General features: G+C 46.0%; 6 protein-coding genes across 6 annotated transcripts; 3 read left to right on the forward strand and 3 right to left on the reverse strand.

The window, feature by feature from the left end:
* Positions 1–87: 87 nt before the first annotated feature.
* On the reverse strand, positions 88–5,328 carry PtrM4_045580 (uncharacterized protein; the record flags this gene model as incomplete). Its single annotated transcript, XM_066104584.1, has 4 exons — positions 88–1,911; positions 1,944–2,174; positions 2,231–3,935; positions 4,127–5,328. 4 exons carry the CDS (start codon positions 5,326–5,328, stop codon positions 88–90), a joined length of 4,962 nt encoding a protein of 1,653 aa, XP_065959148.1.
* A 1,388-nt stretch (positions 5,329–6,716) lies between these two features.
* Positions 6,717–7,691, forward strand: PtrM4_045590 (DDE-3 multi-domain protein; the record flags this gene model as incomplete). Its single annotated transcript, XM_066104585.1, has 1 exon — positions 6,717–7,691. One exon carries the CDS (start codon positions 6,717–6,719, stop codon positions 7,689–7,691), a length of 975 nt encoding a protein of 324 aa, XP_065959149.1.
* Positions 7,692–8,360: 669 nt separating this feature from the next.
* Positions 8,361–10,658, reverse strand: PtrM4_045600 (uncharacterized protein; the record flags this gene model as incomplete). Its single annotated transcript, XM_066104586.1, has 1 exon — positions 8,361–10,658. The coding sequence occupies one exon, from the start codon at positions 10,656–10,658 to the stop codon at positions 8,361–8,363; it is 2,298 nt and encodes a 765-aa protein (XP_065959150.1).
* Positions 10,659–10,914: 256 nt separating this feature from the next.
* PtrM4_045610 (uncharacterized protein) lies at positions 10,915–12,429 on the reverse strand (the record flags this gene model as incomplete). Its single annotated transcript, XM_066104587.1, has 2 exons — positions 10,915–12,111; positions 12,190–12,429. 2 exons carry the CDS (start codon positions 12,427–12,429, stop codon positions 10,915–10,917), a joined length of 1,437 nt encoding a protein of 478 aa, XP_065959151.1.
* Positions 12,430–14,639: 2,210 nt separating this feature from the next.
* Positions 14,640–15,794, forward strand: PtrM4_045620 (uncharacterized protein; the record flags this gene model as incomplete). Its single annotated transcript, XM_066104588.1, has 1 exon — positions 14,640–15,794. One exon carries the CDS (start codon positions 14,640–14,642, stop codon positions 15,792–15,794), a length of 1,155 nt encoding a protein of 384 aa, XP_065959152.1.
* Positions 15,795–15,838: 44 nt separating this feature from the next.
* Positions 15,839–18,212, forward strand: PtrM4_045630 (uncharacterized protein; the record flags this gene model as incomplete). Its single annotated transcript, XM_066104589.1, has 3 exons — positions 15,839–17,198; positions 17,336–17,983; positions 18,037–18,212. The coding sequence occupies 3 exons, from the start codon at positions 15,839–15,841 to the stop codon at positions 18,210–18,212; spliced, it is 2,184 nt and encodes a 727-aa protein (XP_065959153.1).
* Positions 18,213–19,324: the final 1,112 nt, after the last annotated feature.

Here is a 19,324-nt window from a genome sequence, read left to right on the forward strand (position 1 = left end):
TGGCGCGGGTGCTAAAGAGCAGTGTGGTGAATAGAAAGAGATGTAGCAGCGGGCTCTTTTGGGATAAGGAAATATTGTTTTGTAGATTTATACAGTGTCTGTCTGTTCGGTGGTTTGCCCAAGGTGCCATTTTCTCGTGCCAATCCTAGTACTTGCAATAAAGGCTAGAGTAGCTTTGATGCCTGTCTTTGTTTGGAGGAGGAGTGGGAGGGTGATGGGTCTGTGTGGTATTGCTTCTTTGAGTGTATTTCGATGTGTTTTGTACTGTTTGCAATCTAGAAGTAGATGCTGTGGTGTTTGTGGTTTGTAGCATATACATAGATTGCAGTCTCTCTTGTTGAATCTCTTAAGGTAGGAGTTGAAGTATCCATGTCCTAGCTTGAGTGAGTAGAACGCGCTCGAGATTTCTCTTGGTGTTCCCTTCGGGACTTTGATTGTTGTATGTGTGTTGAGCTTGAAGATCCTTGAGTAGGAGCTTCTGTTTTTGGTGGGCCTGTCGGTATACCTCTTGTACTCCATCAGTTGTTCTGTTTTTTGTATTTTGTTGATTTCTGTGCCTAAGTAGGCTAGGCTCGCTATGGTCGATGTTGTTGGTCTCTCTTTAGCTGCTTCCTTTGCTAGCGTGTCGGCTTTTTCGTTGCCCTTGACGTCGTTGTGTCCTGGGGCCCACTGCAGGTGGATAGATGCTTTCTTTGTCGTTATTCTCTTTGCAGCTCTGATGCATCTTAGTAGCCACTGTTGTCCCGGGTTGTCCGATAGGTTGTTAAGCCTATGGATTGCTGCTTGGTTGTCTGCGTATACGTAGATCTCTTGGCCTTCTTGTGCCACTATAGCCGCGTGTTCAAATGCCTGTGCTATCCCCTCTAGTTCACCGTTGTAGACTAGTTGGGAGCATCCAATGTTTGTCTTTTGAGAAAAGGTTTCTTCGTGGGTGGAGCTGTACGCTACTACACCTACGCCGATCCCTATTCCCTTGTCGTGTTGTGAGGCATCTGAGTAGATTGCGGTGAAGTTATCTCCGCTCCTTGATAGGATATAATCCGCGTGTGCAATTGCCTCTTCCTCTTTGCTCTTTTTTGATACAGTAACCTTGTAGTTAAGACTTTCCCATGGTCTGAACCTATATGGAATTATCTTTTCTACGCTATTGTTGTCTCTCTCTGGGATTGACTTAACAATAGTATATAGTTGTCTATGCTGGTTTGGCTTTTTGTAGCTAGCTTTGTCTGTATTTGTGATCCTTGTAATTGCTTTCTGGATTGGGTGGTTGCTGGATAGCTGGTGTGCTCTAGACGCATACTTTCGGTTGTTGGTGTTGAGTCTAATTGCAGGTGACGTAAGTCCGGATTCAATGCTTGTTGGTAGGGATGGTGACGTTCTAAACACTCCAATTATCTTTCTACACGCCAGGTTGTGCAGTGATTGTAGGAGGCTAGTGGCGTAGCTTTGGTTCTTCCAGTATATTTGTGATCCGTAGTCTGCAACGCTTGTGACGCATGCTAGGTATAGTTGTCGTACTGCTTTTGGGGAGAGTCCTCTTTCGATGTTGGCTAGTCTCCCTAGTCTATAGAATGCTTTCCTTGCTTGGCTTACGCGTGTAGCAATATGTTCCTTGAAGGACAGTCTATTGTCTATGTGGATACCTAGCCATTTGATTGTGTCTTTCGGTTCTACAATGGTGTTGTCTGGAAGCTGTAGGCTTCTCTCTTTTCTCTCTTTCTTGGCGGTAAAGTGGATGAGCTCTGTCTTAGCTATATCGAACATAATCGCTAAGTTTTTCCCTCGGTGAGATAGTAGGCGGACTTGCTGTTCTAGTATTTTGACATTTTTCTTTAGCGATGTTGAGGATGTCGATAGAGATAGGTCGTCAATATAGGATAGGTTGAAGCTTTGTAGTCCTGGAAGAGGTCTCTGGTGTAGATAAGAAAGAAGATTGGAGACACTGGGCTGCCTTGAGGTATCCCAGCTATTATCTCGGAGAATTCTTGTGTCTTATTGTCGAAGGAGAGTCTTAGCGATCTGTTTGAGAAGAAGGATTTTGTCCAAGCGATAAGACTAATTGGAAGGCCTAGCTTCTTAAGCGTTCGCAGGAATTGATTGTGTGAGACGTGGTCAAATGCTCCCTTTACGTCTAGGAAGATAGTTGATGTTATTTGGCCTTTCTGTTTCTGGTGCTGAATTTGGTCGATGAGTAGCATAGCTGCATCTATTGCAGATTTCTTGAGTCTACCCCAATTTGGGTTGGGTGTAGTAGCTCTGTGATTTCTGCTAGATTGCTCAGCCTACTTGCGGTGATCCTCTCGTTAATCTTTCCTAAACAGCTTAATAGAGTGATAACTCTGTAGGCTTTTGGGATTGAATAGTCTGGTTTTGATGCCTTTTTAAGAACAGCTCCTGTAGCTTGTTTCCAGCATTTTGGGTGGTATCCATAGTTGAATAGGAGTGAGAAAGCTCTAAACATTGTTTGCGGTTGAGCTTTGTACGCGGCTGTGATTATGTCTTGTGTTATTGCATCTGGTCCTGGGGTGCTACTTTTGACTTGACTTGAGCATGCTCGTTCTAGTTCAGTCGTGGATAGTGCTGGCCAATCCCATCTCTTTTCCTGGTAGTTGGTGAATGTGGGCGCTTCGGTTATGGGCGGTGGTGGGAATAGCGTGTTGCGGAACGCTTGGCATTTCTTGTCGAATGATGTTTCTCCTTGTATAGGTGGAATTCTTTCGACTTTGTTATCCTTTGTATATGCCATGGCTTTGTAGATTGACTGCGGGTCTTCCTTCTCTAGGAATTCATTCCAGTGTTTCCTTTTAGCGTCTTTGATTGCCTTGTTGTAGGTGTTTCGTGCACGTAGGAAGTCTCTTTTCTCTAGGTAGGCGTCGTGTATCGCAGTAGTTTCGAGCTTTTCTTTAAAAATCCTTCTATAGTGGGAAGTGTCTTGTCGTAGCTTTGTCAGCTCTTTGTTCCACCAAGCTTTTGGTTTTGGACCAAGTCTAGTGATAGGGATAGCTTTGTTTGCTGCAGTTTGGATTGCTTGAGTTATTGCTTTACCAATCTCTTCTAGCTGTTGCTCTAGCTCTGTATTGTTGCCGAGGAGGAGGTCCATTAAGTCTGCCTTTCTTGGATCACTGATCTGGTCCATATCTTGCAAGGTTTGACTGTTTTGGATTGCCGTTTCTAGTTCTTTGTTGAAGGTGTCCCAGTTAGCCTTTGCAGTATTAAATCTGGGTTGGTTTGTCGGGTTTTCTACAAGGTCTGCGTTTGTTTGGATGGAGAATAGGAGGCCGTAGTGATCTGATCCAGTTTCAGGTATAGTCTGCCAGTCCGTAGCTTTGCTAGCCAAGTCTGGAGTGACAAGTGAGAGGTCTAGGACTGTTTCTCTAGATAGGTGTGGTCTGAAGAATGTGCCTACTCCTGGTGTGTTTAGGAGCTCTAGATCTTGTTCTTCAATCCAGTCAATAAATGGCTGTGCTCCTTGGCTCGTCGTTGGGCATAGCGGGTCCCACAATGGATGGTGCTCGTTGCTATCTAGTACTAAAATAGAACTTGGCGGAAGCTTAGTGTTAAGTATAGCTCTGGGCAGTGTTTTTTCCCCTTCGGCGTTTGTTTGGTTGTATACGTTAAATAGGTTAAATTGGAAATTAGAACCTTTTATTGTAATAGCCATTGCGTCTGGGTCTATTTTGAAGTCGTTTTGGGTGAATGTCTCTGCTTCTAGTGTTCTAGATATATAAAATAGAACCCTAGGGCGGACGGGTAGGTTTGTTACTGGTAAGATCTGGATAAACGCAGTGTGATTTATGGATCTTGCTGTTGCGTAGTTGTCGTTGGTAGTTAGCCATGGCTCTTGAATTGCAATTATATCAGCTTTAAGTTCAACTGCAAGTTGCAGTGTAGACTCAGTCGCTGTAATGCTCTTGTTGAGATTGACTTGGAGGATCCTAATGTTGTTCAACATTAAAATCCTGCGGGGATGCTCTTTGTTACTGCTTGGTAGAGTTCGCACTCTTTGCTGTTTGCAAAGTGGGGCTCTTTGCAGTTACTACAGTGGGGGAGTGTATGGTTGCAGGGTTTTCCTTTTGTATTACACACTGAGCATTTGTGTGTTGTAGTTGCATGTTCTTCTCCGCACAAATTGCATGCTGGTTGGTTTCGGCATCTAGTGGCTGGGTGGCCAAATTGTTGGCAGTTTAGGCATTGGGTAGATGCTGCTATAGGCTTAAACTTTTCGGTGAAGAGAGTTTGTCCAAGGATTGTAATTCTACCACCAAGTCTGGCTGCGTCTTCGGCTGTTTTGAATGCTATTACAATAGAGCTGTTCTTCTTGTTTTGCCATTCTCTTGATATCCAGTATGGGTTGCCAGTAATTTGTAGTCCGTTGTTGTATGCTGGGATTTCTGTGTGGAGTATCTCTAGTGTCTCTGCTCCCTCCCATTCTGTTGGCACATTATGTACTACTACTTTCGTCCATGATTCTAGTAGTTGTACATTCTTTAGCTCAAACTTTTGATGCCATATATGCTTGTGTTGGACTAGGTATTCTCCTGAGTAGGTTGGAGTGGTTGTTAGAATAATATTGTTCTTTCTACTTGTTGTTACTTCCTTCACTACTGGGTCTTTGATGCCGCCCTTTGTGAACTCTTCGTTGATTAGGTCTCTAATCTGGAGTGGTGTGTGAGACGTAGGCTGGGTAAGCGTAAGGACTGCTTGGTAGTAGCTTGCTGGCTTTTTGTTTGTCTTCTTTTTTGTAGACACTGTAGTCCATGTGTTTCCGTTGTTCTGGGCGGCTACGCTAGCGTATGATGTCTTGTTTTGTTGGGTGTTTTGGGTGTTTTGGGTGTTTTGGATGTTCTGGGTGTTCTGGTTGTTTGGTTTTTCTTGGTTGTTTGGGTTTTGTGGTCCAGTTGCGGCATTAACAGCTTTCTTTAGTGTCTTTGTAGCTTGTTGGGAGGCGCTTGTAAGCGTTGCAGTCTGGTACGCAAGCTGTGCTGTAAACTTCTCAGTCATTTGCTGCGTAACCCTGCCTAGTTCCGTAAAGTCTCTAAAGACGTCCAGTAGTTGTAGTAGTTTGTTTTGGGATAGATGGGATTCGGCCATAGTAGATGCTTGTAGAATTAGGTCCCTTGCCCAGAAGATTGCTTGGGTTGAGTCCTTTGCTCTTGGTTTCTTTTCTTGGCTGTTCTGGAATGGGTTTCTCTCTCTTGTAGTTATCTCTGGGGAGAATGCCGCTGGTCTTTTATTTAGTGGTGGCTGAATAATTAACCTTGGTGTTTCTTGGGTGGTCTGCTCGATGGGTGTTGTTGGGTTGTCTTGGTGCCTTTCGTCGGTCTCCATTTCGTCGTCTTATTGATACATTGGTTATGTGTCTTACCTCCTTTTTCTCGACAGCCAGTCATCGACAGTGACGTTGCAGAACTACTGGTCTTTGAAATCTTACTATGTGATCATCTCTGTGTCTTAGATACTTTCGCAGGATAACGTGAGTCATCATGGCATATCTAAACATTTGTAACGGTTTGGGACTTGCCAAGACCGACTTGGGTGAGAGTTGGGTACGGCCATCGCTACCACACTTTCTCATCACACACACCTATATAGCTGCAGTTCCTCCATAGCTACACAATGCAACGCAGTCCTCCTCCTCTCCTCACACCGTTACAGTTATGAGCCCGGAAGCCTTTAATTAAATCGCTGCGTTCACCCGATATACAGCTAACAGACAAGCTGTCGATACAACGACACTCAACACTAGGAGCATATTTAGCTAGGTAGTTATGGCAACTCAAGAGCACGAAATGCAGGTGACGAGAGCGTTAGTTACCCTCCGAAAGCCAGACGATTAGTCGAAATAGCTGTTCACGAGGAAGATATCCGCAGACTAGAATGGTCTATAGGAGTACGTTAACCTAGATCTTTCGCCAGAGAGGCTAAAGATGCTAGAAGACGAGAGACCTAAAGAGCTCGAAGTAAGGAGATTTTGAAATCCTCTTACAGACGAGCAGATCGATATCCCAGACTTAACAGCGACAGAGCTCGCTACGTACAACTCATAGGCTAGACGATTCGATCGCGACGAGGCCAGGTGGCTCACGAAGGAGAAGGCTCTCTGAAACCTAAGCCTAGAGATCGTGCAGACAATTAACGTCAAACACCTAGACCTAATCCTTGATTGCGCAGACGCCTATAGCCAGCTAAGAACGCTAAAGAAGCACCTCTGTCTATCGATTGGAGAGAGGAACCACTAACTTAGAGCTCGGTACACAGCAGTCTGCACGAGACCAAAGACCGCAAACTTAGATACATGGTTCGACGAGTGGGTGACGATCACCCGACTCCTTACGGAGGCCAAGATGCCAGAGACGACTAGCAACAGGGCGCAGGAAGAGTTTATCCTGTCGATTAGAGGCCTAGACGATAGCTAGGCAGCTACTTAGCTACAAGACCTTATTAAGAAGGAACAGAAGAATAAAGAATTTCCGCTAATCGCGGATTTGATCGCGGAGTTCAGATTATACTATGGGTGTTTCTCGAAATACCTTGAGCCACCTGGATCTGGTTGGCTTGGTGGCCAAGAACATCAACTCCTATAGTAATTTGTTAGTAAATCGATGCAGCCACGCTTTCTAACACCCACAACGTATTTGAAGTTCATTGTTTGCTGCGATCGCCTCTACTGACTCGCGTTTTTGGTGTTGCAATTTTCTCGAGCCCATCTCATCGCGATGCCAGGCACCGGCCACCGCTTGCAGCCCGCTGTTCTCCAGGCTATCCTCGACCGAATTGCTGCCTGCGAAAGTGATCGAGCCATCTCTAGAGCTACAGGTGCGAGCCGTAACACAGTAGCAAAGCTGAGGTTGAGCTTAGAGTTTTGGGGCGTGCCTTATCCGCCGCGCTGCGTTCGACTTGGGCGGCCATCTATACTCCGGCAAGCTCAGCGCGAAGGCCTTCAGGCATACCTCAATGGCTCACCGGGCGCATACATGGATGAGATGAGGGACTTCTTGTACGACGAGTACGACGTTAGGATAAGCCTTGCGAGCGTTTACCGAGAGCTAGAGAAGATGAGATGGTCTCGCAAGCTTGCAACAAAGCGGGCAAAGGAGCAGAGTGAGCCACTCCGCCGCCTCTATCTTGCCAGGATGGCGCAACACTATAAGGCGGAGCAGATCGTTGCGTTGGACGAGAGCGCCTGCAATGAGCGTACGGGCGACCGCAAGTATGGCTGGTCTCCAATCGGGGAGCCGGTGGAGCTATCACACAGCTTCAGGCGATCAGAACGGTGGTCGCTGCTGCCAGCCATGACGATAGATGGCTACATAAGCTATAAGATCTTTCAAGGCGCGATTACATCTGAGATCCTAGAAGACTTCTTAGAGTTTCAAGTGCTGCCGTTCTGCAATCCTCACCCAGGGCCAGCCTCAGTAATCGTGCTTGATAACGCCTCCATCCATCGATCAGAGCGTGTACGGGTGCTTTGCCAAAGTGCTGGAGTACTCCTTGAGTATCTGCCGCCATACTCACCAGATTTCAACCCCATCGAGAAGAGCTTTAAGCAGCTCAAGGGGTGGATGAAAAGGAATTCAGCGCAAGCGGAGAACTTCATTGACTTTGGGGTCTTTCTTGAGTATGCAGCGCAGCTGGTGTGCTGTAATATTAACTGCAGAAGCTGGTTCCATAGGTGTGGCTATCCCTATTAATTGTGCTTTTAAATGGATGCCACAGTACGTTTCTATAGGTAGATGATACCATACAAATGCGAACGATTACACCTTAATGCGCAACCCACAAAAGCGATTTAATAATTCTAAAAAAATAAGAGCTATTTCTATACATATAGAACTATCTTAGGAAGTTAACCTGTTATAATCGCATAACGTTGTAGTGTTGTACATAGGGCTATCCAAATAGACTATTGTTGCAGCGCATTTGAAACGCCTGAAAAACCTCAACACTATAGCGGGCACGGGCCGCTGTCACCAAAAACGCTCAGGCCACTAAGCTTCAAGCATTCTCGCCATCATCCTCCACAACACTGCTAGACGGTTCAACCACCAATTTCTTGCGCGCAATCTCTTCTCTTTTCTTACAACGTTCGACTCGTCTCCAGTTACGATCTGTGAGACCCTGGTACCCAGCTTGCCATTCTTTTGCAGTGTTTTGTAGCGTGAAAAACCAGCCAGGAGGCTGCTTGAAATCAGTGATCGGAATGGTCTGGTCTGGTCTGGTCTGAGGGTACAGACCAGACCAGACCAGGTGCTTACATAAGGACCGGTCCGACCAGACCGGTCCGACCAACAAGACCGCCAAGAATGAGGCTGAAGCAAAGAAGGAAGCCGAGGAAATGTGTTTTACTACTGACTGTCAATCTAGTCGTCTTCGTTCTCACTATCCTCGATATCGCTGTTCCCCTCAGCTTGGGGCTTTCCATACCAGGCCCGGAGACACTCGCACGCTTCTATAATATCTGCCTTCAGCCTACCACGGCGATCGACGATAGTAAGCTTCGCGCTACTAAAAAGACGTTCGCATTCATCCGACATAGGCGAGATCGCAAACATGTCTAGAGCGAAGCGAGCGAGATCTCGTTGGGAGTCGTAGCGAGATAGCCAGTACGCAATAGCCTCATTGCAACCTGCCTCTTCGTTATGAAGCCGGTCAGTAGAGATGTATTGTTCATACAAATCAGTTGTAGAAACTGGAGCGTCTATTCGAATGCGCTTATGTTCCCGCTGGCGATCAAATGCTGGGTCAGGATCTCTCTCCTTCCTGGCTGGTGGTGGCAGCATCTCGACAGGGTACCTTCCCTTATACTCTGTCTCCCAGAGATGCTTCACCGCTAATTGTGCGTTTTCAAACCACCTCTTCTTCTCTTCGTCGCCATGAAGAACCCACTCTTGCCTGAACCATCCCCACTTGCGATATGGATCAAGGATTTGAGCCGCATAATATGCCGGTGGAAGGTCAGTATCTTCAGGGAATCGATTTTGCCAATTCAGCTGCTGATTGTTATAGTACTCAACGCACTTTAACCAAGCAGCATCAGCGCAGCCTTGAAGGTACTTCCATGTAAAGTTGTTATCGTCCTCAGTGTGGATGTCGTGGTAGTGATCCTTCGTCTCGCTTATCTCCCGGAGAAGGCAGTCCAAAGTTGAAAACCAGTCCGCAAGTGACGTCTTCTTACCTTCAGAAAGCAAAGTTGCAGCATAGAAGTCTTTGAGAGCGAGTTCAATCTTTTCAAGCTCAAACCAGTGCTGTCCATCAAGCTTAAAGTTCGCGATCCCTACGGAGCCCTTTCCAGGTACATGACGAGCCGAGAAGAGCTCTAAACGTTCTCGAACATTTAATGCACGTGTAATCGAATAAAACCATGAGTTCCAGCGGGTCGAGTTGTTCTGGATAAGCTCAAGCCCGTCGAATTGCGAAAGATCTCCGCCGATAATAATTGTAGCAAACTCCTCACGCCGTTGTGGAGTAAGCCTGATGTATCGCACCAGGTTGTGAAGACGACCCAAACATCCGAACTTCTTCCAGAGCTCTTCCACCTTCGTATAGTCGCCACGTTGATGATGCTTCTCCAGCTTCGCAAGATACTTCTCACAGTTTCGCCCCATAAGGAACGCCTGGCAACAGAGGTTGATGACATGGCCCAAGCAACGCAGCCGGCGATGACGACGTTGTTTTGACTTCATCCATGGGCAGAGATCCTTGAGTATAAACTCAACAGCGGTATCATTTGCCGAGGCATTATCCAGCATAAAGTATCCAATCTGATCTCCGCTAATGTCGTATTCTTCCAGCAATTCAAGGACCACCGATCCAAGATTCTCTCCAGTATGTTCGCCGTATATACGTCGCATACCTAAAGCGGTAACACGTCGCATGCCGGTAGTATCAATCCACATAGCGACGACGCCTAGGATAGCGTAAGGGTTTGGTGAAGTCCAGAGATCAAAGGAGATAGAGATCCTACTCCGTGAATGGTGTAGGTCCTCCCTAAGCTGTTGCTTCTTCGATATGAATGCATTCATTACCCAGCTTCGGATAGTCTTCGCAGCCTTCGGGAGGTGGTTGAGTAGTGCCGGATTTAAAAAGAGGAGTAGTTCACGAAAGTACTGGTTCTCTAATTGAAAGAAGGCGATATGGCAGTACACAATCCAACGAATTAGAAGCTCTTTAAACTTCTCTACTGACTCCTTCCAGAAAAAGATGCTGGAAGCAGCCCCATCCTTTTGCTGGTCGATTATAGACTTCCGTACAGAACCCTTTCGCTTGATGCCACTCTGGGGATCAATCTGGTGCTTCTGTTCCAGGTGATTCCGGATCCTAGAAGTGCCATTGATGACAAACAACTCTTGCTTGCTCTTCCCAACCCTGCACTCATGGCAGTAATACACCTCTTTCTTATCGCTATCTCGAATGTATTGGAGTCCGTACTTCCAGATGTGTGATGTACCTTGACGGAAATCCTTCCTTGCAATTATTGCACGTTTCACGTACGTGATACCGCCCTGCACGAACTCATCTGGAGATTCGTGATATTGAATAGGAGTGGGTGATAGTATAGGGGTGGGTGATGACGTGGGGATAGGAGATGGAGTAAGAGACGTTAAATCTAGTCTTATAATATTCGATGGGGACGGTGAGGTTGGTGTTGAAGGCTCCATAACAATAGTATATAAGTAGGTTGTTAAGGACTTGATTGTTCTATGTAAGTAGAAGACTTACCTTGATCTTAATGACTCATATTGTGCTAAATTTTCTGGCTAGATTAGTCTAAGATCTAGTCACGTGGACCTATTTATAGCCGGACCGGTCCGATCATCTAGACCGGTCCGACCACGGTCTCAAAAAATCGCCAGACCAGACCAAGTCTTGGCGGTCTAGACCAGACCAAGACCAAGTCAGACCAGACCATTCCGATCACTGCTTGAAATGCTGCGTCCACAACTTCAAGATATCACCAGATGGCTGCATCAAGAGGTTGATATCCATAGCTCCGTCAATAACAAGAGTCTTATAAAGCTCGTTAATGTCCTCTCCAACTGTAGGAAATTTTAACTTAAGGTAGTTAAAGAAATTACTAGTATGCTCGTTAATCTCCTGCTCATGATCATATCGGATAGGCGCCCACTGAGATGCACTAGATACCTCAGCTCTTGTTATCGTTGGTGCAGCTGCCTGCAAGTTAGACTCCTGTTGAGGTTGCCTGTTCATCCGCTCAAGCTGTCCAACGATGAGCAGTTTTGTTAAGCTTTTGATATCATCGTCGCCATCTCCAGCCGCCCGCAACTTGCGCGTTTTCTCATGCACCCGCAGGTCCTTTGCTCTCAAAATTGCAAGCCGTACATCATCAGATGGCTCATCGTACGTTGCCCTTCTCGCTGTAATTGCTCTTGCCCACATGGAGATAATGTTGCCGTTGACAAAGAGGTGATCTTCGAAGCGCGCTGGCTGCCTCGCTGTTGGCGCCATCCAGCAGCAATAAGGATAGTTCTCGCAATGGGTATCTGTACAGCGCCATCTATCCCGGATAGCAATAGCATGCCCGCTACCTGCTTGTTCAGCTGCTATTACACCAGCAAGCCCCTCCTCTTGAATCACCGTTGCGGTGCGTCGACGAGGACCGTCGACAACCGTTGGCAACGGCTGCTGCTCCCCTGGAATTTCAGCCAAGATGAGCTCGAAATCGACGTTTACTGGCTCGCTGACATAGTTATCAACCTCTACAACAAGGCGCTGAAAGCTATTCCACGTTGCATCAACACCTCGCCGCAATCGCTTTATCGCGCGCTCGCGTTTGGCCTGCTTAGCTGGGTAAACAACAGTGCAAACAGATGAGATCTTCGCTCTTTTTGGCCGTAATTCTGCAACAACGTCATCTACCCACTGCCATAGGTCGTCGAAATGCAGCGAGTACAGCCGTACGCCGTGCTCGCTATCGGCAGCTTCAGGAATAAAGTGTTTCTCCATATCACCACCAAGGCAAGCCCTCCACCTAACGCGCAGTACAGGATTAACCTCATCCTCTAGCGCTTGCGATGAGCGAGGCAGCCATGGAGTGCCTTCTTGACGTCGGTACGCTGGCTCTCCCTCATCCTCAACACTACCGGCAGCGCCCTTAGCAGCGATCTCATCCTCATCCTCAGGCAGCGGATCGCCATCTCCATCCTCGAAAGTATCCTCATCCTCGCCAACGATATCTTCAGCTTGCGCGGAGGCAGCTGTTTGGGTGGCTTGCAGCTCAGGCTCGGACAACGGGCTTTGACGGCGCGGCGGGGCAGTCGCTGGAGGCGACGGCAGCGCCTCACGGCGGACACGTTTAGGCGTTAAATGGGTAGGATTTTGTCTAGTTGCTGGCGCTCTACGCTTCTGGGAGGACGGGTTAACGCCTTGATCGAATGGCTGCTTCGGCTTACGCTGGCGCTTGGGCGGCATCCCAACAGCAGCTAGATTGAGCTCGCAACAAGCTCCACACAAACAAAACGCTATACACGAACGATTTAGAGTACAGGACTAGCTTCATGGGCTTCTGGAGGTGGGAAACGGCTGCTGCATTAATTTACTAACAAATTACTATGGGAGTTGATGTTCTTGGGCACCAAGCTAACCAGATCCAGGCGGCTCAAGGTATTTCGAAAACCACAATACCGACGTACACGTCCAATCACACACCAACTTCGAGTTTTTCCGAACACGTGAAACTCCATCAGAAACCAACTATATCCATCGAAAGAAATAGATTCCGACTACTCCCAAGCCGTGCAGCCGCGTGGTTGTGGAGATACAAGGAGTCTAGTACCCCAAACGCGACGCGTCCGAACTTTCAGAAGCAAACGCACAGACCAAGCCAAGAAACAACAACAACAAGACAACAGAGAGGCTAAAATGGCCCCAGATAGCGACACTATCGTAGTCCAGCTACCAGAAGACCTCCGGACCTCAAGCACACTGGACGACGAAATGGAGACCGACGACGAAATGGAGACCGACGAAAGGCACCAAGACAACCCAACAACACCCATCGAGCAGACCACCCAAGAAACACCAAGGTTAATTATTCAGCCACCACTAAATAAAAGACCAGCGGCATTCTCCCCAGAGATAACTACAAGAGAGAGAAACCCATTCCAGAACAGCCAAGAAAAGAAACCAAGAGCAAAGGACTCAACCCAAGCAATCTTCTGGGCAAGGGACCTAATTCTACAAGCATCTACTATGGCCGAATCCCATCTATCCCAAAACAAACTACTACAACTACTGGACGTCTTTAGAGACTTTACGGAACTAGGCAGGGTTACGCAGCAAATGACTGAGAAGTTTACAGCACAGCTTGCGTACCAGACTGCAACGCTTACAAGCGCCTCCCAACAAGCTACAAAGACACTAAAGAAAGCTGTTAATGCCGCAACTGGACCACAAAACCCAAACAACCAAGAAAAACCAAACAACCAGAACACCCAGAACATCCAAAACACCCAAAACACCCAAAACACCCAACAAAACAAGACATCATACGCTAGCGTAGCCGCCCAGAACAACGGAAACACATGGACTACAGTGTCTACAAAAAAGAAGACAAACAAAAAGCCAGCAAGCTACTACCAAGCAGTCCTTACGCTTACCCAGCCTACGTCTCACACACCACTCCAGATTAGAGACCTAATCAACGAAGAGTTCACAAAGGGCGGCATCAAAGACCCAGTAGTGAAGGAAGTAACAACAAGTAGAAAGAACAATATTATTCTAACAACCACTCCAACCTACTCAGGAGAATACCTAGTCCAACACAAGCATATATGGCATCAAAAGTTTGAGCTAAAGAATGTACAACTACTAGAATCATGGACGAAAGTAGTAGTACATAATGTGCCAACAGAATGGGAGGGAGCAGAGACACTAGAGATACTCCACACAGAAATCCCAGCATACAACAACGGACTACAAATTACTGGCAACCCATACTGGATATCAAGAGAATGGCAAAACAAGAAGAACAGCTCTATTGTAATAGCATTCAAAACAGCCGAAGACGCAGCCAGACTTGGTGGTAGAATTACAATCCTTGGACAAACTCTCTTCACCGAAAAGTTTAAGCCTATAGCAGCATCTACCCAATGCCTAAACTGCCAACAATTTGGCCACCCAGCCACTAGATGCCGAAACCAACCAGCATGCAATTTGTGCGGAGAAGAACATGCAACTACAACACACAAATGCTCAGTGTGTAATACAAAAGGAAAACCCTGCAACCATACACTCCCCCACTGTAGTAACTGCAAAGAGCCCCACTTTGCAAACAGCAAAGAGTGCGAACTCTACCAAGCAGTAACAAAGAGCATCCCCGCAGGATTTTAATGTTGAACAACATTAGGATCCTCCAAGTCAATCTCAACAAGAGCATTACAGCGACTGAGTCTACACTGCAACTTGCAGTTGAACTTAAAGCTGATATAATTGCAATTCAAGAGCCATGGCTAACTACCAACGACAACTACGCAACAGCAAGATCCATAAATCACACTGCGTTTATCCAGATCTTACCAGTAACAAACCTACCCGTCCGCCCTAGGGTTCTATTTTATATATCTAGAACACTAGAAGCAGAGACATTCACCCAAAACGACTTCAAAATAGACCCAGACGCAATGGCTATTACAATAAAAGGTTCTAATTTCCAATTTAACCTATTTAACGTATACAACCAAACAAACGCCGAAGGGGAAAAAACACTGCCCAGAGCTATACTTAACACTAAGCTTCCGCCAAGTTCTATTTTAGTACTAGATAGCAACGAGCACCATCCATTGTGGGACCCGCTATGCCCAACGACGAGCCAAGGAGCACAGCCATTTATTGACTGGATTGAAGAACAAGATCTAGAGCTCCTAAACACACCAGGAGTAGGCACATTCTTCAGACCACACCTATCTAGAGAAACAGTCCTAGACCTCTCACTTGTCACTCCAGACTTGGCTAGCAAAGCTACGGACTGGCAGACTATACCTGAAACTGGATCAGATCACTACGGCCTCCTATTCTCCATCCAAACAAACGCAGACCTTGTAGAAAACCCGACAAACCAACCCAGATTTAATACTGCAAAGGCTAACTGGGACACCTTCAACAAAGAACTAGAAACGGCAATCCAAAACAGTCAAACCTTGCAAGATATGGACCAGATCAGTGATCCAAGAAAGGCAGACTTAATGGACCTCCTCCTCGGCAACAATACAGAGCTAGAGCAACAGCTAGAAGAGATTGGTAAAGCAATAACTCAAGCAATCCAAACTGCAGCAAACAAAGCTATCCCTATCACTAGACTTGGTCCAAAACCAAAAGCTTGGTGGAACAAAGAGCTGACAAAGCTACGACAAGACACTTCCCACTATAGAAGGATTTTTAAAGAAAAGCTCGAAACTACTGCGATACACGACGCCTACCTAGAGAAAAGAGACTTCCTACGTGCACGAAACACCTACAACAAGGCAATCAAAGACGCTAAAAGGAAACACTGGAATGAATTCCTAGAGAAGGAAGACCCGCAGTCAATCTACAAAGCCATGGCATATACAAAGGATAACAAAGTCGAAAGAATTCCACCTATACAAGGAGAAACATCATTCGACAAGAAATGCCAAGCGTTCCGCAACACGCTATTCCCACCACCGCCCATAACCGAAGCGCCCACATTCACCAACTACCAGGAAAAGAGATGGGATTGGCCAGCACTATCCACGACTGAACTAGAACGAGCATGCTCAAGTCAAGTCAAAAGTAGCACCCAGGACCAGATGCAATAACACAAGACATAATCACAGCCGCGTACAAAGCTCAACCGCAAACAATGTTTAGAGCTTTCTCACTCCTATTCAACTATGGATACCACCCAAAATGCTGGAAACAAGCTACAGGAGCTGTTCTTAAAAAGGCATCAAAACCAGACTATTCAATCCCAAAAGCCTACAGAGTTATCACTCTATTAAGCTGTTTAGGAAAGATTAACGAGAGGATCACCGCAAGTAGGCTGAGCAATCTAGCAGAAATCACAGAGCTACTACACCCAACCCAAATTGGGGGTAGACTCAAGAAATCTGCAATAGATGCAGCTATGCTACTCATCGACCAAATTCAGCACCAGAAACAGAAAGGCCAAATAACATCAACTATCTTCCTAGACGTAAAGGGAGCATTTGACCACGTCTCACACAATCAATTCCTGCGAACGCTTAAGAAGCTAGGCCTTCCAATTAGTCTTATCGCTTGGACAAAATCCTTCTTCTCAAACAGATCGCTAAGACTCTCCTTCGACAATAAGACACAAGAATTCTCCGAGATAATAGCTGGGATACCTCAAGGCAGCCCAGTGTCTCCAATCTTCTTTCTTATCTACACCAGAGACCTCTTCCCAGGACTACAAAGCTTCAACCTATCCTATATTGACGACCTATCTCTATCGACATCCTCAACATCGCTAAAGAAAAATGTCAAAATACTAGAACAGCAAGTCCGCCTACTATCTCACCGAGGGAAAAACTTAGCGATTATGTTCGATATAGCTAAGACAGAGCTCATCCACTTTACCGCCAAGAAAGAGAGAAAAGAGAGAAGCCTACAGCTTCCAGACAACACCATTGTAGAACCGAAAGACACAATCAAATGGCTAGGTATCCACATAGACAATAGACTGTCCTTCAAGGAACATATTGCTACACGCGTAAGCCAAGCAAGGAAAGCATTCTATAGACTAGGGAGACTAGCCAACATCGAAAGAGGACTCTCCCCAAAAGCAGTACGACAACTATACCTAGCATGCGTCACAAGCGTTGCAGACTACGGATCACAAATATACTGGAAGAACCAAAGCTACGCCACTAGCCTCCTACAATCACTGCACAACCTGGCGTGTAGAAAGATAATTGGAGTGTTTAGAACGTCACCATCCCTACCAACAAGCATTGAATCCGGACTTACGTCACCTGCAATTAGACTCAACACCAACAACCGAAAGTATGCGTCTAGAGCACACCAGCTATCCAGCAACCACCCAATCCAGAAAGCAATTACAAGGATCACAAATACAGACAAAGCTAGCTACAAAAAGCCAAACCAGCATAGACAACTATATACTATTGTTAAGTCAATCCCAGAGAGAGACAACAATAGCGTAGAAAAGATAATTCCATATAGGTTCAGACCATGGGAAAGTCTTAACTACAAGGTTACTGTATCAAAAAAGAGCAAAGAGGAAGAGGCAATTGCACACGCGGATTATATCCTATCAAGGAGCGGAGATAACTTCACCGCAATCTACTCAGATGCCTCACAACACGACAAGGAATAGGGATCGGCGTAGGTGTAGTAGCGTACAGCTCCACCCACGAAGAAACCTTTTCTCAAAAGACAAACATTGGATGCTCCCAACTAGTCTACAACGGTGAACTAGAGGGGATAGCACAGGCATTTGAACACGCGGCTATAGTGGCACAAGAAGGCCAAGAGATCTACGTATACGCAGACAACCAAGCAGCAATCCATAGGCTTAACAACCTATCGGACAACCCGGGACAACAGTGGCTACTAAGATGCATCAGAGCTGCAAAGAGAATAACGACAAAGAAAGCATCTATCCACCTGCAGTGGGCCCCAGGACACAACGACGTCAAGGGCAACGAAAAAGCCGACACGCTAGCAAAGGAAGCAGCTAAAGAGAGACCAACAACATCGACCATAGCGAGCCTAGCCTACTTAGGCACAGAAATCAACAAAATACAAAAAACAGAACAACTGATGGAGTACAAGAGGTATACCGACAGGCCCACCAAAAACAGAAGCTCCTACTCAAGGATCTTCAAGCTCAACACACATACAACAATCAAAGTCCCGAAGGGAACACCAAGAGAAATCTCGAGCGCGTTCTACTCACTCAAGCTAGGACATGGATACTTCAACTCCTACCTTAAGAGATTCAACAAGAGAGACTGCAATCTATGTATATGCTACAAACCACAAACACCACAGCATCTACTTCTAGATTGCAAACAGTACAAAACACATCGAAATACACTCAAAGAAGCAATACCACACAGACCATCACCCTCCCACTCCTCCTCCAAACAAAGACAGGCATCAAAGCTACTCTAGCCTTTATTGCAAGTACTAGGATTGGCACGAGAAAATGGCACCTTGGGCAAACCACCGAACAGACAGACACTGTATAAAACTACAAAAACAATATTTCCTTATCTAAAAGAGCCCGCTGCTACATCTCTTTCTATTCACCACACTGCTCTTTAGCACCCGCGCCAATGGAAGACTAGCTCTGAAATTGGAGTACGCAAAACACCACCCAAATTGTACAAGACCCATAGAAACTCCACAACGACCATCATACATAGAACGGCTTAGCCAAAGTCCTACATAGTCACCGACTGATACAGGACTCTAATGGAAATATAATAATAATAATAATAATAATAAGAGATTCAACAAGAGAGACTGCAATCTATGTATATGCTACAAACCACAAACACCACAGCATCTACTTCTAGATTGCAAACAGTACAAAACACATCGAAATACACTCAAAGAAGCAATACCACACAGACCCATCACCCTCCCACTCCTCCTCCAAACAAAGACAGGCATCAAAGCTACTCTAGCCTTTATTGCAAGTACTAGGATTGGCACGAGAAAATGGCACCTTGGGCAAACCACCGAACAGACAGACACTGTATAAATCTACAAAACAATATTTCCTTATCCCAAAAGAGCCCGCTGCTACATCTCTTTCTATTCACCACACTGCTCTTTAGCACCCGCGCCAATGGAAGACTAGCTCTGAAATTGGAGTACGCAAAACACCACCCAAATTGTACAAGACCCATAGAAACTCCACAACGACCATCATACATAGAACGGCTTAGCCAAAGTCCTACATAGTCACCGACTGATACAGGACTCTAATGGAAATATAATAATAATAATAATAATGTATCAATAATAGCTCGCCAAAGTCTTGAACAGCGTCATTCACAGAAAAGCAGGATGCCCGTGTATTTTGCGGCTGTGAAGATGTCTAGCGTACACAATGCCTTTGAAGATTCTTTGAGTTGAGGCACATTGTGTATGTCCGTCTCGGCCATGGGAGAGACCCAACATTGCAGCGTGCACAATGTCCATTATAGGATATCTCTTTGTTTCTTTCCCACAAAGCACGAGGAGAATGCCTACAGATAGACGTCTGAAGCTCGAGTGGAATTTCCTGTCGTTTCACCAAACTTCACCAAAAACGAAGACTACAATTGCTCTGATCATCACTAGCAGATTCTCG

The sequence above is a fragment of the Pyrenophora tritici-repentis genome, chromosome 10 (genome assembly GCF_003171515.1).
Source record: "Pyrenophora tritici-repentis strain M4 chromosome 10, whole genome shotgun sequence".
In the NCBI taxonomy this organism is placed as follows: domain Eukaryota; kingdom Fungi; phylum Ascomycota; class Dothideomycetes; order Pleosporales; family Pleosporaceae; genus Pyrenophora; species Pyrenophora tritici-repentis.